The sequence below is a fragment of the Toxotes jaculatrix genome, chromosome 22 (genome assembly GCF_017976425.1).
Source record: "Toxotes jaculatrix isolate fToxJac2 chromosome 22, fToxJac2.pri, whole genome shotgun sequence".
Classification (NCBI taxonomy): Eukaryota; Metazoa; Chordata; class Actinopteri; family Toxotidae; genus Toxotes; species Toxotes jaculatrix.
Window position 1 is genome coordinate 2,948,326 of NC_054415.1, and position 13,675 is coordinate 2,962,000.

At 42.3% G+C, this 13,675-nt stretch overlaps 2 protein-coding genes across 2 annotated transcripts in view; both read right to left on the bottom strand.

The window, feature by feature from the left end:
- Positions 1 to 9,173, bottom strand: part of tmcc3 (transmembrane and coiled-coil domain family 3) — a 30,110-nt gene extending 20,937 nt beyond the window's left edge. Inside the window, exon 1 of the mRNA XM_041030072.1 lies at positions 8,987 to 9,173. Coding sequence (XP_040886006.1) covers positions 8,987 to 9,031 — 45 coding nt within the window. The 5' untranslated portion in view covers positions 9,032 to 9,173. The remainder of the gene's footprint in view (positions 1 to 8,986) is intronic.
- Positions 9,174 to 12,202: 3,029 nt separating this feature from the next.
- On the bottom strand, positions 12,203 to 13,605 carry ndufa12 (NADH:ubiquinone oxidoreductase subunit A12). The gene is made up of 4 exons (XM_041030328.1): positions 13,471 to 13,605; positions 12,954 to 13,039; positions 12,675 to 12,762; positions 12,203 to 12,472 (listed from the first exon to the last, which is right to left on the bottom strand). Exons 1-4 carry the CDS (start codon positions 13,557 to 13,559, stop codon positions 12,292 to 12,294), a joined length of 444 nt encoding a protein of 147 aa, XP_040886262.1. The 5' UTR covers positions 13,560 to 13,605; the 3' UTR covers positions 12,203 to 12,291.
- Between the last annotated feature and the right edge of the window lie 70 nt (positions 13,606 to 13,675).

The following is a 13,675-nucleotide window of genomic DNA, read 5'->3' on the forward strand; positions in this document are numbered from 1 at the left end:
CTTTGCCCATCGTTTACCGGCACACTTTTTAGATATCTTTTGTTTACAGCTGATAAAAACACGCAGTCACCTTGATAATTACATTGCTGAAATAGGTAGACATGACACAAGCCATATCTCAAGTGAAAGGATAGATGAATTACCCCACAAAGGTCTGGGGACTGAGTCATGAATGATTTAAACGCACTGCAGGTCTACTCTGGCCCTCCTGATAAAGAAACCAATTAGTATTGTCAGTGGCCCTGTCATATGATCTGAGCCTGCTGATAGTTTACTGCCAAAGCACACAGTAAGAATTCATCCTCACGATATAAGTCCGCTAGCAGCCACTGCCACTACCTAATATCTCATAAAAACACAACAACATACTCACAGGGATTTCATCTCTATCTTTCTCTTCTATCTTTATCACTTTCTAGCCTCTTATGCATATATATCGACCTGAAGCCCACTTTATGAGGCTGGTGAGTGAGTCAGCCGCCTGTTAATCATTGTGACAAGTGTGTGTGCTGACAGGTTGGACACTCTGAGGCTCGGTGATTCAGCCTGCAGGGCAGAAAACAGCACCTGGCACTGAGGTTACCTGCAGGGCAAGATCTCCGTTATTGAAATTTGAGTCTGATCCACGCTGATTCAATCATATCATTTCCGTGAGTGCATGTGTGCATATTTAGAAAGATCATTGCGTAGCTCTGCGATAGATCTACAACAAATCTCTGTTATGATCAATCCAAATAACCTAATACACTTCCAGTCCATGTCCCCTGGGTATCGATTTATAAGGTCCAAGCTTATGCGTGTGAAAGAGAGATAGTAGGCGGAGAGTTAAATGTGACATTTAATTAGCCCCAGATTGGTGCTCTCTCTGTACTTTAGCATTGATTTGGTTCATAGAGGGCACTGGCTGTGGGCTCACAGAAAACAACTTTAGCCTTATGTAAATGCCATTAGCAGCAGATCTCTAATGGGCATTGCAGCACTACATGACCCATGTGAAGCTGTAAAACTGGAAAACAGCAACAGAAGAGCATTTTAAGACTATCCTCTCTGCCTGCTTTGATTCACCGCGAGAAAATTCTGCTCACACACACTCTCATACACACTCTCTGACATGCACACATTGGGATTCTTCATCTAAATGTCACCACATTTGACTTTTAATAAGTGCAATAGAGTTCAAAATTCAGTTATCCTACAAAAAGAGAGATGGGGTGCACCATTTCTTATCTGCCTGTATAAATACCAGAATTCATAGTTATAAGACGATGGAAAATCCACGTGTGTATCAGCTAATTAAGCATTTGCATGTAAATATAAACTTCACAATGTTGATCACATGATGCCATTGTTCCCATTCCCCACCAGCAAGGTTTGTGTTCTTTATGGACTTCCTGCCCCGCTTCCTGTCTCCATCGCAGCTGTGACATCAGTCTGACCTCCATCACACCAGAGACTTCCGGAACACTGATATTGGTCCGGAGCATTAAGGTGGGGCTCTGGGTTGTTTAGGTGAAGGCAAGGATCAGGATGTTCTGGTGGGGTTCTGGAATGTCACGGTTAGGGTTGGTTGCAATGTTCCGGTGGCAACACAACAACCTTACATTACTAAAGATGTTCTTTTACCTTTGCTTTATCATGCAAAATATACTGCACCGTTCTATCTCTGTGATCACCGAGTGCACTTCAGTGTCACTATAACTGACTTTAATACTACTGCATCATGCCATTTGATGCCAGTAACCACCTTCAATGTTAATGTTTGTTACTTCTATGCCAGTAAAATTTACATCAGTGCCAATATGACTTTCTTTCTCACGCACTGATGTGTGTGAGAAAGCAAGTGACAGACAGACAGACAAAGTGAGACAAGAAACCGAGAGCTAATTGACACACAGCTGTCTTAATCCGACCCTGTTATTGCTGTGTCTCTGAGTCAGACAGGAAGAGAAACTCTCCAGAGCAGACTGTGTGTTCAGACATCTCCCTGTGAGAAATCATGTCTCTTTGCTTCCTCATTTCTTTTGTTTCTTGTGAGATCACTCTGCCAGACAGAGACGCACACCCACACACATTTTATTGACACAAAAGGGAGATTAGACCTAGAAGAGATCATGTTTCCCCAACACATAGACAGGGAATGTATGTGTGAGTGGTAAGATGAGTAAATGATAACATATAACTTTTGGAGCTCCAGGAAAAGGACATGATGTGGAGAAAAACATATCAGGATTCTGAATACTTTACCGTTATGACTCCCATCTAATGTCCTGCTGACATAACTGTCGCAGAGTCGCTCTAATGTGTTTATAATTTTGTGTTCAGTGACTACTGCTCTCAGTAGGGAATAGGTACATCCAGATGAGCACGGAGGCAAAAAGCTGCGACCCGCCGCTGTGTGCATCTGTTGGTATAACTCATCTTTTATCCCTTGTGCCAAGCAGGGCAAAGTCAAATCAGCATCAGTTCAGTCAGAATCAATTGAACAGGGAGACACTCGCACATACACATGCACATCCTTTGGGCTCAGTAATTGGAGCAGCGAAGTTATGGTGTATTTTTGGCATTACATAACCCCCACAGAAACCCCATCCAAAAAAACATCCCTTCTTTCATCGCACCCCCTTCTTTATCTCTCTGTGCTTGTGTGTAACCTGTCCTCAAATTTCACTCTCTTCTTATTAAATCTGTCAACCTCCCTCTTGCTTTTTTAATTAAAAGTCGATGCCTTCTTGCCAGCAATTACATTTTCTTTCATGATGTGTCTCCCTCTCAGATGATAATTTCCCTGCCTGTCTCTTTCACCTCATTGCTTTTATCTCTCCCATCTTCTCTTCCTTTCTTTCACTTCTTGCTTTACCTATGTAACTTAGCATTTCATATTCAGTGAGCCCTTCAAACACTGCAGCCTCTTCACAGTCAAACAGAGATCATGATCTGCTTCACCCTGAAAAATTTAAATGTATGCCATACCCCTGGATATTGCTGCCAAAAAAGATGGATGTGTCAGTAAGGCTAGTTTCAACTACATAAATGTTCTTTCCACCTTGTGATATTGATGCTGATATAAGCCCCATTAGACTCAATGGTGGGCGAGTAATGATCCTCACTTGCACGCAAACACAAACAAGCTGAGACAGAGAGGGGGCAGAGAGCACGAGGGAGGCTGCTGCTGTGGCTACCAGTTGGCAATGGGGACAGTGACTAATCTGTCTGAGCATCTACATATATCACCAGGCAGAAGTAATCAGCAGAAGACTCAGTCTGACGTGGTATTATCAAACACACTCCAGCAGCAAGGTCGGCCATGATAGGAGGCCCCTATGAAATGTAGACTTTTGGACAAATAGTCAGAGGCCAAGACTGAGCTGCACCAGCTTTTCATAAATCTATTACTGAGTTTGTGGGTAAAGTCCCTCCCGGGTTCTTTGTAACCAATTGCTAGTTTCAGACTGGTGGTTTACTACATCAGGCTGCAGAATAAAAACTGAACTTACAGTAACAATAAATAAATTTAAATCTAAATCCAAACTATGCTCTCATTTTAGTTCTGTGTCTGTCTGGCTCCTAAGCTGCTAAATGCTCAACTATGTTCACCAGCATGCTGCTAACTTCATCTGGAAAGCTACAAAGCCTTTTACATAAAAGTAGTTATGTGATCCATTGTTAATATAAAAGTGACTTTAAGGAATCTTATTGCTAGGAAAGTCTTTAGGAAGGAGTAAGTCTATTTCTAGGAAACAAGCTTTAAGAGCTCCTTTAATTCAGTTTCCACTTTTTAGTTATTGCCTTCTCTCCTCTCTGTGCTGTCTGTACCTCAACAGCAACTCTCTCTTTCAAACAAATTAATAGTAGAAGCTTCACTCCTCCTCCTCCTCCTCATGATCCCCATGCTCTTTTCAGCCTCAATAATAGCATTTCTTCAGGGAGGGCTAAGGTTCCCTGCTTTCCAGCCGTGCCTTTTGTCCCAGCCCAGCAGGGGAACTAAATCAATGGGGCACTTGAATGGGCATTCTGGGAGTGGAAAAGGTTTGGCGGGTTTTACAGCGTTCTGGCGGTAAATTTAAGCTGACTGGAGATTAAGCTCTGCAACAGATAGAAGCACTACTGTCAAAGTTAATAACATGGCCATTATCTCACAAACTCCGATACAGTATTATTGCATATACTGTTGCATAGATGCAGTGATGATACTTATAAAAAGCCTGAATAGGCAGAACACAGACAGGGATTTTGGGATATTATCAGGCAGAATTTGGGGTCTTTAGCAACTTGGGGACAGTTTATCTTAAGCAAATAAAAACCTGTATAACTGAAACCAACCACTGATACTTGAAAGTGTTTGTCTGACGAACAGTCCAAACCTGTGGGATATAACTGGTAAACAGGAGCGGTTGAAATGTACCTGTGCTGAAGCTTTTTGGTTTCACATTAACACGTGCTGCATGTTTTAACTTCTGCTTTTGTTATACTCTCCTCATCTGAACGCCGCAGCTACACTGTGACATGAGCTGATCTCGACTATCAGAATGTGTGGATGCTTTCATAAAGGACAGTGCCGCCTCTCTTGTGCACCAGAGGCCGTTTGAAATAAATATCTAAGGGGTCACACTTTCAAAGTGTGTGGGGGAGGAGTGGTGGAGGCACCGGCCACGCTTTCATGTGTCACCTCGCTACACGCCCACCCTGCACCACCAGCTTCTGACATTTCAGTCCCTTTGTCTTCATCTGAGTGGACTGAGGCCTCTTTGTTGAATTATGTGATATGTGGATATAGAGAGAAGATGAGTTAAAGGAGGTGAGCGACACCGAGGTGTGACATTAAAGTGAGAGGTCAGAGAGATAAAAGGAGACGGTTCAACAAACAATCACCTGTATTTATGTATTTATCTGCCAAGATATCAAATAACTCATGACAGCTCATGGCTGAAACTCTCCTAGAGCTTCAGGAAATTTTATATATATAAATATACTGTGTATATATATAAAATCTGTCAGTCTTTCAAACCTGCTCATTAAATATAAAGCTGCAGCCTGATGACAGTTAGCTTAGTTACATCTAGCCTAGCACATAACCACCTGCAAAAGACAATGATTTTACATTTTTTTTTACCAATTAAATGAACAAAAAACAACACGTTAATTAATTAACTTAAGTGATTATACATTTTTACATATACTTGAACAGAGCCTTCATGCTGAGCTAATTTGAGCTAATTTAACATTTCTTTTTCTGCTGACTTTACTTAGAAAGTAGATGACAACAGAGAAAAGACTAAACCTGTTTATAGTATAAAGCCTGTTTTACGCTTTACAGCAGGTGGCTGGAGGCTACAGACACAGCCAAGGTTATATGTTAATGAGGCTCAGCACGCACACAGACACAGACACAGACACACACACACACACACACACACACACACACACACACTGCTTTGTTTAACTTTGATTTAACCAGACAAGTTAATTATGAATAACTCCTACTCCACTATATTTATTAGACTGCTGCAGTGCATGAAGTAGTTAAGATCAATCACACCTTGACAACTTTAACCCTGTGGGGTCGAGGTCCCTTTTGGTTTTCTATTCATTCAAGTGACACAGGCGCTTTAAAACACAATCTTCAGTGATAATCAATGAGAATATTTTTATAGAAAATGTTTCACTAACAAGGTGAGGTGTGCCGAAAATTAACACATTATATTACAACCCACACACATTATTTTTTGATCTCCGGGGATTTATCTTTCCGAAAAACAGATTCTGAAATGTTAATATCAAGGGGAAAACCAGGGCCAGGGTAAGGGGAGGGTCCTCACAAGAATAGAAGTACAGACATGTTCATGCTGAAGCCAAACGGTCACCGGTACAGAAGTGACTGCTAGCATCATCATCTTTTGTTGCCATGGTGACAAATTGAGCGGTGTATCAGTGACAAACATGATGAGAAATGGATGGAGACTATAGGATGAGAGCTTACATTTGTGTGTGTGTGTGTGTGTGTGTGTGTGTGTGTGTGTGTGTGTGTGTGTGTGTGTGTGTGTGAACAAATTTACTTGGTCGTCAGTGAAGGTCACTATCTCCATCAGGGAAATTATATACATGCAGATACACACACGTAGTCCCGGTCTAATCAGTGTGACGGACGTCACATTAGGCTGTGAGAAAACACTTCACAGTAATAAATCAGGTGTGAAGCTAGTTACTGTACATGCAACAGTTGCTCTGTAACTGCTGGATGTGTAAATGAGCAACTGTTAACAGCCGTAACCCCAAAGATCATTATCGAGGTGAAGAAACAGGCTGAACACACGTCCTCATTTACAGAACGATCTTTACATAGACCCTCACTGACACTGAACAATCACCTGTCTCCTCTTGAGGATACACGAATAATTTTGTTAATTAATTCTGAGCTTGTACTGAACAAACTGCTGCCGCTGGCGATTCAACACAGCGAGTCGTTTCATGTGCAGGCGGGCCCTCTCAGACACGTAGGTCATGAGAGCAGATAGTTTCCGGGCACACTGAGAATGATGTGAGTAATGTTCAGCTACAGCAGCAACAGCGTAGGTTCATTTTTAGGGTTCAAAACTGTTTTTACATTCTGCAAAAACACCTGGAACTAATTACCGTGGCAGCAAAATATGAGTAATGATGGGACCAGTGATGGCGATTAATGAATCAGGACCAACTGATTTTTCACCAAACAGATGAGAAGCTTATTTTGTTATGCAGTGACATGTTGTTAGTGCACCATGTTGACCTTTACCTCATTAATGTGAATATTATCATTAAATCGCTGTCTACGATTTTTTATGTCATCACAGCGTCTTTCAAATTATTTAGATGATGTGTTTAAAAAGCGGTGAAAATTGCAGTGCAGTTCGCTTCAGTTCATTTTAATGGCTACATGACCAGAGTGGGTGGAAGCAGTTTTCAGTGGAGCATGTTAAAACTCTTAGTACACAAGGTCAGCAGCATAGTATTTGAGCAAAACTAAATCACAAAATAAATATCATAATCATAAATTTGGGAATTATAAAAATCCACATATTGTGGCTTTAATCATAAGTAATGAATCTTGGCTTTGTTTTTTGGCCAAATGTTGCTGGACTGTCTTTAGTTTTGCAGGAATATGATCATAAACCAAAGCAGTGGACAAACTAAAATTGAGACAAAAGTTATTACAATTCATCCTGAGGCGGACGTTAAGGTCCAGCGTACCAGATTTCATGGCACTTGATCCAACAGTTGTAGACATACTTCACTTAGAAAACAAAAATGTCAACCTCATAGTGGCACAACGGGAAAGGCCAGGGGATCTGCAAATCAGACAAGGCCGCTAACAGGGTTCCAAATCCAATAAAACAGCCCCTGTCTAACACTCAGACAGATGTTAAAGGAGCAGCGACCACAGATTTGTAAACTGTACCATTACATCTGTGATGATTGACAAATTTATATCACTTTGTACATCATCATATCATCCTCTACTGACTTCCCTCTATTCTAAGCTAACCCTTTCAGTCGTGAGAACATGTTAATGTCCTCACACTGCACACAGATTTCTTGAGTTCACATGAGGATAAAAGCAGAAGAACACACACACACCTACTCCACGAGCTGTAGCAAGAAAATTGTGTTGTTGACACATTACACCGCGATGTCCTCTGAGATATTACCTCTGTTATGGGATAAACACACACAGCTTAATGAGAGAGAACGGGGCTGAAATAAAGGCAGAGCGGAGACCAAGGTCTTGAATGCTGTGTGTCTGAGACACGGCGACGGTTACCATGGTAAACGGATGGAAGTGACCGCAGTTAACAGTTGCAGGGCATCTACATTTCTAAGGCTTTTTAGGCAGAGGATTTAACAACATATCAAGGGAGCAGAAGCTGTGAACAGACCGTTCAAGGCTGATTATAGACTTGTTTCAGTACTTTTCTGCAAAACCGAGACCTTGAGGATGGTGAGAACACACTGTGGAGTGATAAAAAAAGCAAAGTCCTCTGCTTCTTCCTTCTACTATTTCCTTGTTTATGGACTGACAAAGGCTGTTGGCTTGACAGGAAGAGCCCCATTATACTGGAAGGGTTACATAACATTATTTTTTACAGCATTTTGGTGTGCATATACTGGCAGACTGAGGCACATAATGCACGCATACACAAAACCGTGCAGTGTCAGCACAATAAGGGCAGCCCAAAGCACACAGACCATCTAGGGATTGGCTCAGGGATGCTTTTTTCTTTCAGACACAGACTACAATGAACAGGCACTTTGATGGAGCGGGTGGGATTGTGATGGACAGATAAAGACAGGAGGAACACAAACATGACCTCCTGCTCCAGCACTCTGAAGCAGAACAGAGAAACTTGAGGGATGGTTTTCTAAGTAACAGCGAGAAAGAAAGAGAAAACGAAAACAAGCTCTCTGCAGTTTAAGAGGTGTGCACAGTATATGGCCTGCTATAGACATTCCTCAGATGTTACTCAAGCTGCAAAGGCCAATCACACATCTCACACTATTACTGAGAAAAGTACGTGGTGAAACTTGTTTCACTCAGCCTTTAACTGTCAAAATAAACTTCCTCTCTGTTCACAGAATGCATAATAATATATTCAATAACATGGTAGTCATGAAGAAAACTACACGTCAACCTTTTTCTTTATTGTTCTGCCATAAAAATCTATTATCTGATAACAGAAACTTTACGGAGAACGCCAAGCCTCAGGCAGCTTCCCAGAAAAACTATCAAAATTTACAGTCTTGGTTTGTAACAGAGGAAATGTCGGTGATAAATTGACTTTTTCTGTGTCACATAACGAGCTTCACATGTGACCCGGGTAAATAACATGACTCTGTTCTTTTTCATTCATGCAGAAGAGGCTAAAGAAGTGATTCCCTCGTCTATCACAGCGAACAGCAAAGCAAATAAGCAACAAGGAGACAGATTTAGAGTCGTAACAAGTGCAAACGCTACCTCTGTCACATAGATGAGCGGAATAGCGCTGTAGTTCTTCCTCATGCCTCCTCGTCCTCACAGCCTGGGGTCAAAGTGCATGCCACAGCAGCTTCAGCAGACCCTTGCACATCAGAGAGCTCAGTCTGCCTCTTTGAAGTTGAGACTACCCTCTAAGGGAGGAGGAGTGTATCTGTGTGTCTGTCTGTGTGTGTGTGTGTGCAACCCTCTTATTGTGAAATCTTTAGCTTCCTGTGTTAGCAGCTATCAGGCTCAAACATAGACCATATAAAAAAAAAACAGCGGCACCTCCACACACTCAAATCCCAGCCTGCATTGCATTATCTCATCCTGAGGTGCGTTCCCAAGCTCTCCTGTTCTGTACTGTTCTCTCGCTCACACACACACACACACACACACACACACACACACACTTCTGTCCTGCAGGGGAACGACCACCTTAAAAGGAATGAAGCAGGAATTTTACTGATCCCTATCAGCCACCCTCCACTGGCCTGGGTACACACAGTTACAGCAACCTCCACTGCCAATCAGGAGGGAGGAACCACAGGATGGAGAGGTGGGATTGGATGTAAGGGAATGAACGAGTACGGGAATGTGGGAATGTTGAGTTAGTGTAGGAATCTCCCTGAGAGTCACTCCCTGAGGAGTGAATGCACTCTACAGGACGGAGACTTTGACAGCACTTCTAATCTGCAGAGCCAGATAACAGTCTGTTGTGTATGTATGTGTGTGTGTGTGTTTATTTGACCGAGGCTGGACTCTGCACCCACTCCAACTCATGCTCAAAGGCATTCTGTATGAGTGGTAGTGAGGAGCAGGCTCAGTGCTGCTTTCTGTCCACCTGCCAATTTAAAGGACAAAAAACAGGCGTTATTTTATCTTTATCAACAACTTCACTGAAAACTAAAAATAACTTTAAAAATACAACTATTAAAATCAGTGAGCCACATCGTTACAATAGGTAACGTGTTCCTTCATCTCTCTGTGATTTAGTTTGACTCAATCACACACACACACACACCATCCTGCTGCCGGAAACGCACACTAAAGCGCCAAATGTGGATGAATCCAAAGCTGAAAATGGCCCCACGAAATTGCAGTATTGCAGACAGGTGCATTGCAGAAACACTGCAGCATGTTGCAGCACAGATGAAAGGAAAATCTAAAGCCTCTTAAAAACTTTAAGTTCAACCCGACTTTTCCTCAGTTCAGCTCCAAGTGTCTCCCACTTGTGTGCAGACACACACTTGGGAAGTAGGACAGAAGTGGGACATTGACATTTTTACAGCAAAAACACTCAGGGTAGAGGCCTAAAAAATAAAAGACCCATTAGGCACAGCAAACATTTGGAGAATGGTGGAGTCTGGAAATACTCATCAAAGATCTCAGACGCTCCTCTAGGAGTGAAGTCCACGCAAGGGAGGAAGTCGGGCATGAATGATGCAAGAGGAGAGGCCGGGGGAGGGAGGGAAAGGCAAAAGACAGTGATGTTAAAGAGAGGAGATGGAGAATTGAAGAAGAGGAGGAGGAGGAGGAGGAGGTGAGGGACTATGAATACAGTTAAGAGATATGACAGTTGGCAGGAGAGAAGATGAAGGGGAAGGAGGGCCAGACAAAGAGTGTGTCTCCACACTGAGAGGACCCTCTTTAGTCTCTTTTCTGGTGCCCGGCTGGCATCAGCACCAGCTGCCACTTCAGTAAACTGCTGCCTCAGCATTTACAAGGGCAGAGAGAGGGATTATCTGCTCCATTTGCAGAGGATGAATCAGACAATAGCTACCAGCTAAAGTGAGACACAGATATAACAGAAGAGCGACAAACAAACCAATACAAATGTAAAATTCAGGTTAGAGAGCACATTGACTGCCACTCAGGCTTAAAGCACTTCGAGCTCATAGATCTTAATTCATTTCAAGGATTTGTCTTAGATGCTGCCTCAATTCTCCAGGCTCAGTCTCCCCTGGTTTCTAAATACAGACTACAGACGATTGTTTTCTGAAACGCTGACTCAAGAGCATGCCAAAAGCCTTTTCAGTCCCTCTCACTGATCTTGCACTGATATAGCTGGGGTGACAAAGCTGACTCACAGATGTAAATCAAAGGGAACGACGCCCCCTCTTGGACATTAAATTACACAGACGGTGCGAGCAGAAGCTTACATTAAGGTGGCTTTCTTCTCCTTCTTCCTCCAAACTGTCCCCCCGAGGAAAAAGAGATGAAACAGTGAGCCTCCTCATTTAGCAGCTCCAGATCCCTGAGAGCAGAAGCACAAGGTCTTAGTAAAATCTTGCTGGTTTATGTTCAGATTAAACTGAGATATAAATCTGACACGGAGAAAAAAAGTGGAAATAAACAAAAGCACACAAACTTCTCAGTCTGCTGTCCCACACGAGAGTTCTGGTCCTGGCTGGAGTTTCACAGGGAGTCTGGCTCTGAGCTGTCATTAGTGTGTGTTGTGAGTCCAGTCACTGTCACACACACTGACCCGTCGGCTCTGGAGAATCTCTACACACCTCAGTGTGAAATGCTGCATGTTGCAACTTCCCCTGAGCTCAGCATAATCCCACAGTGATTAACACGCAACAGAGGCACAATGCTGTGAGCTCACAGTAACACAAACCACTGAGCTCAGTCTCTGCTGTGCAGTAACACCAGTATACTGACATTTTTGTATTATACACACAGTTCACAGTGTTTGACTGTGGATAGAGCTGATTTTAATCGATGTTTTAGATGATTTTCAGCCTGACAATTCAAGTTTAAGAGGAGTGTGCTGTTGCTACAATAGAAAATTAATAGCCAACCTTTTCTGATCATTGATAAATCACCACCAAAGAGGTCAAACATTCTCTGATTTTAGCTTAAATGTGAGGAAATTATAAGAGATTAGGGGGATTATCACAGGTCAAACCCCTAATTTTAAGACTTGTTCCATTTTAAAATGTGCACAGAATGCAACACAAGTGTAGATTGATTTGAATCTCACAGTGGTGCATTATTAACCTCTTGAAATACAGTTTTAAATTTCCCCTTAAGTAGATTTAAAATCAGAAAAATTGCCTGTCAGAATCACAAATATTGTCTTTTGCATTGATAAGACACACTAACATTTCTGTTGCTCACTCACATGTCACATATTGGGTGGAATCCACCATGAATCAATTCACATGGGGAAAACTACTACTGCCAGAAAAGCCACGCCCATCATACCCATCTGTGTAGAGATTTTATTCAGGACATGTTGGATACAGCGGCAGGAAACCATAATTTACAGCGTGGAAGTTGAAATATGCAATCAGAGTTCACTGAGCTCCAGCTTTGGGTGGAACCCACTCGTGGATCTTCTTGCGGGTGGTGGGGTAGGGCACGTACTGCTGGGGGCTGCCGCTCACGTTGAACTGGTGGACCTCAGCCAGGAACTTCTTGGGCTCTGGTGGGTGTGTGGTGGGGGGGTCCTCTGTCATACAGTGCAACCAGCGATGCCTGAACAATGAACGTGAGGAGAGAATGTGGCTTCTCAGAAGAGGCTTCTCAGTGATTTTTCATGGATCAGCATAATCTAAATATTTTTTTGTCTTTTCAGTGGAGTTTGTACGTTTGGGTCGACCACAAAAAAAACCTTCTTATATTAAGTATTTATCAAAAATTACAGTCCTTCCAAAGTTGTTTGTTTTAAAGGTCATACCATTCAGCAGGCACCATGCTACCGTCCACCTCCCAAAATGTGTTCTTTCCGTTCATCTCTGTGGTGTAGATCACCCAGCGGTGACGTCCTAAGACAGAAACAAGCTTTTGTTTGGTACTGTGTCAAAATTTCTCAATATTTGTCTGTAACAGATTTGAGTGATAAACAAAATCCAAATCCAAATGTCCCTTGCAAAAATAATCCTTAAAATAATCACGTCAGTAGTAAAATTCCTGAAACAGTGTTGAGGTCCGGCACATTTTGGGAATCTCTACTCACCAAAGAAGTAGTGCTTCTTGTCCTCGTAGTATTTGTTCCCATATTTATCCACACCGATCAGGGTTCCTGTCTTCACATCATTCACCCTGGCAACAAAATGGTAATAGTAATGTTAACTGCCCCTAACGCAGGAAGTTGGGTCTTGTTTATTAGCAAGTTTAACTTTAGCAAACTGAGCACTGACTTTAAATCAAGAGAATTCTGAACGGAGTTTGGCGTAACGTTCCACTCACTTAAAAGCAACAGAAATGCAAATGTTTCCCGCTGTCATGCAGCTGTTTCACAGGTTTAAAACACATACATTATATATAGATTAACGAACAGCATATATATATATATATAGAAATTTTAGGTAAAGATCTTCATCAACGTTTACAGCCTGGATTAGCTGTCAACATGCTAACTTAGCTCTGCAGTGAAAACCCGTGTCTCGCTTCTATTTTCTGTCTTATGGAAGATTTCACAGCCATCGTCGGTGCTTTAACACTGACAACAAACATATTTTCATTACACTGACCTGAATAACTGAACAAGAAAACCTCGGACTCCACCGTGACCTCCTATTTGCCCCAAAGCCCTTCGGACAAGGTTCACATACTCCGCCATCTTTAGACGGAAGAATTACGAAGACGGACTGTGCTGTCGAACAAACAGGTCCGGGTCAAACTCACACCCGGTTGGAGCCTTTAGTTCCACTTATAAATACAACTGTGTACCGTGAA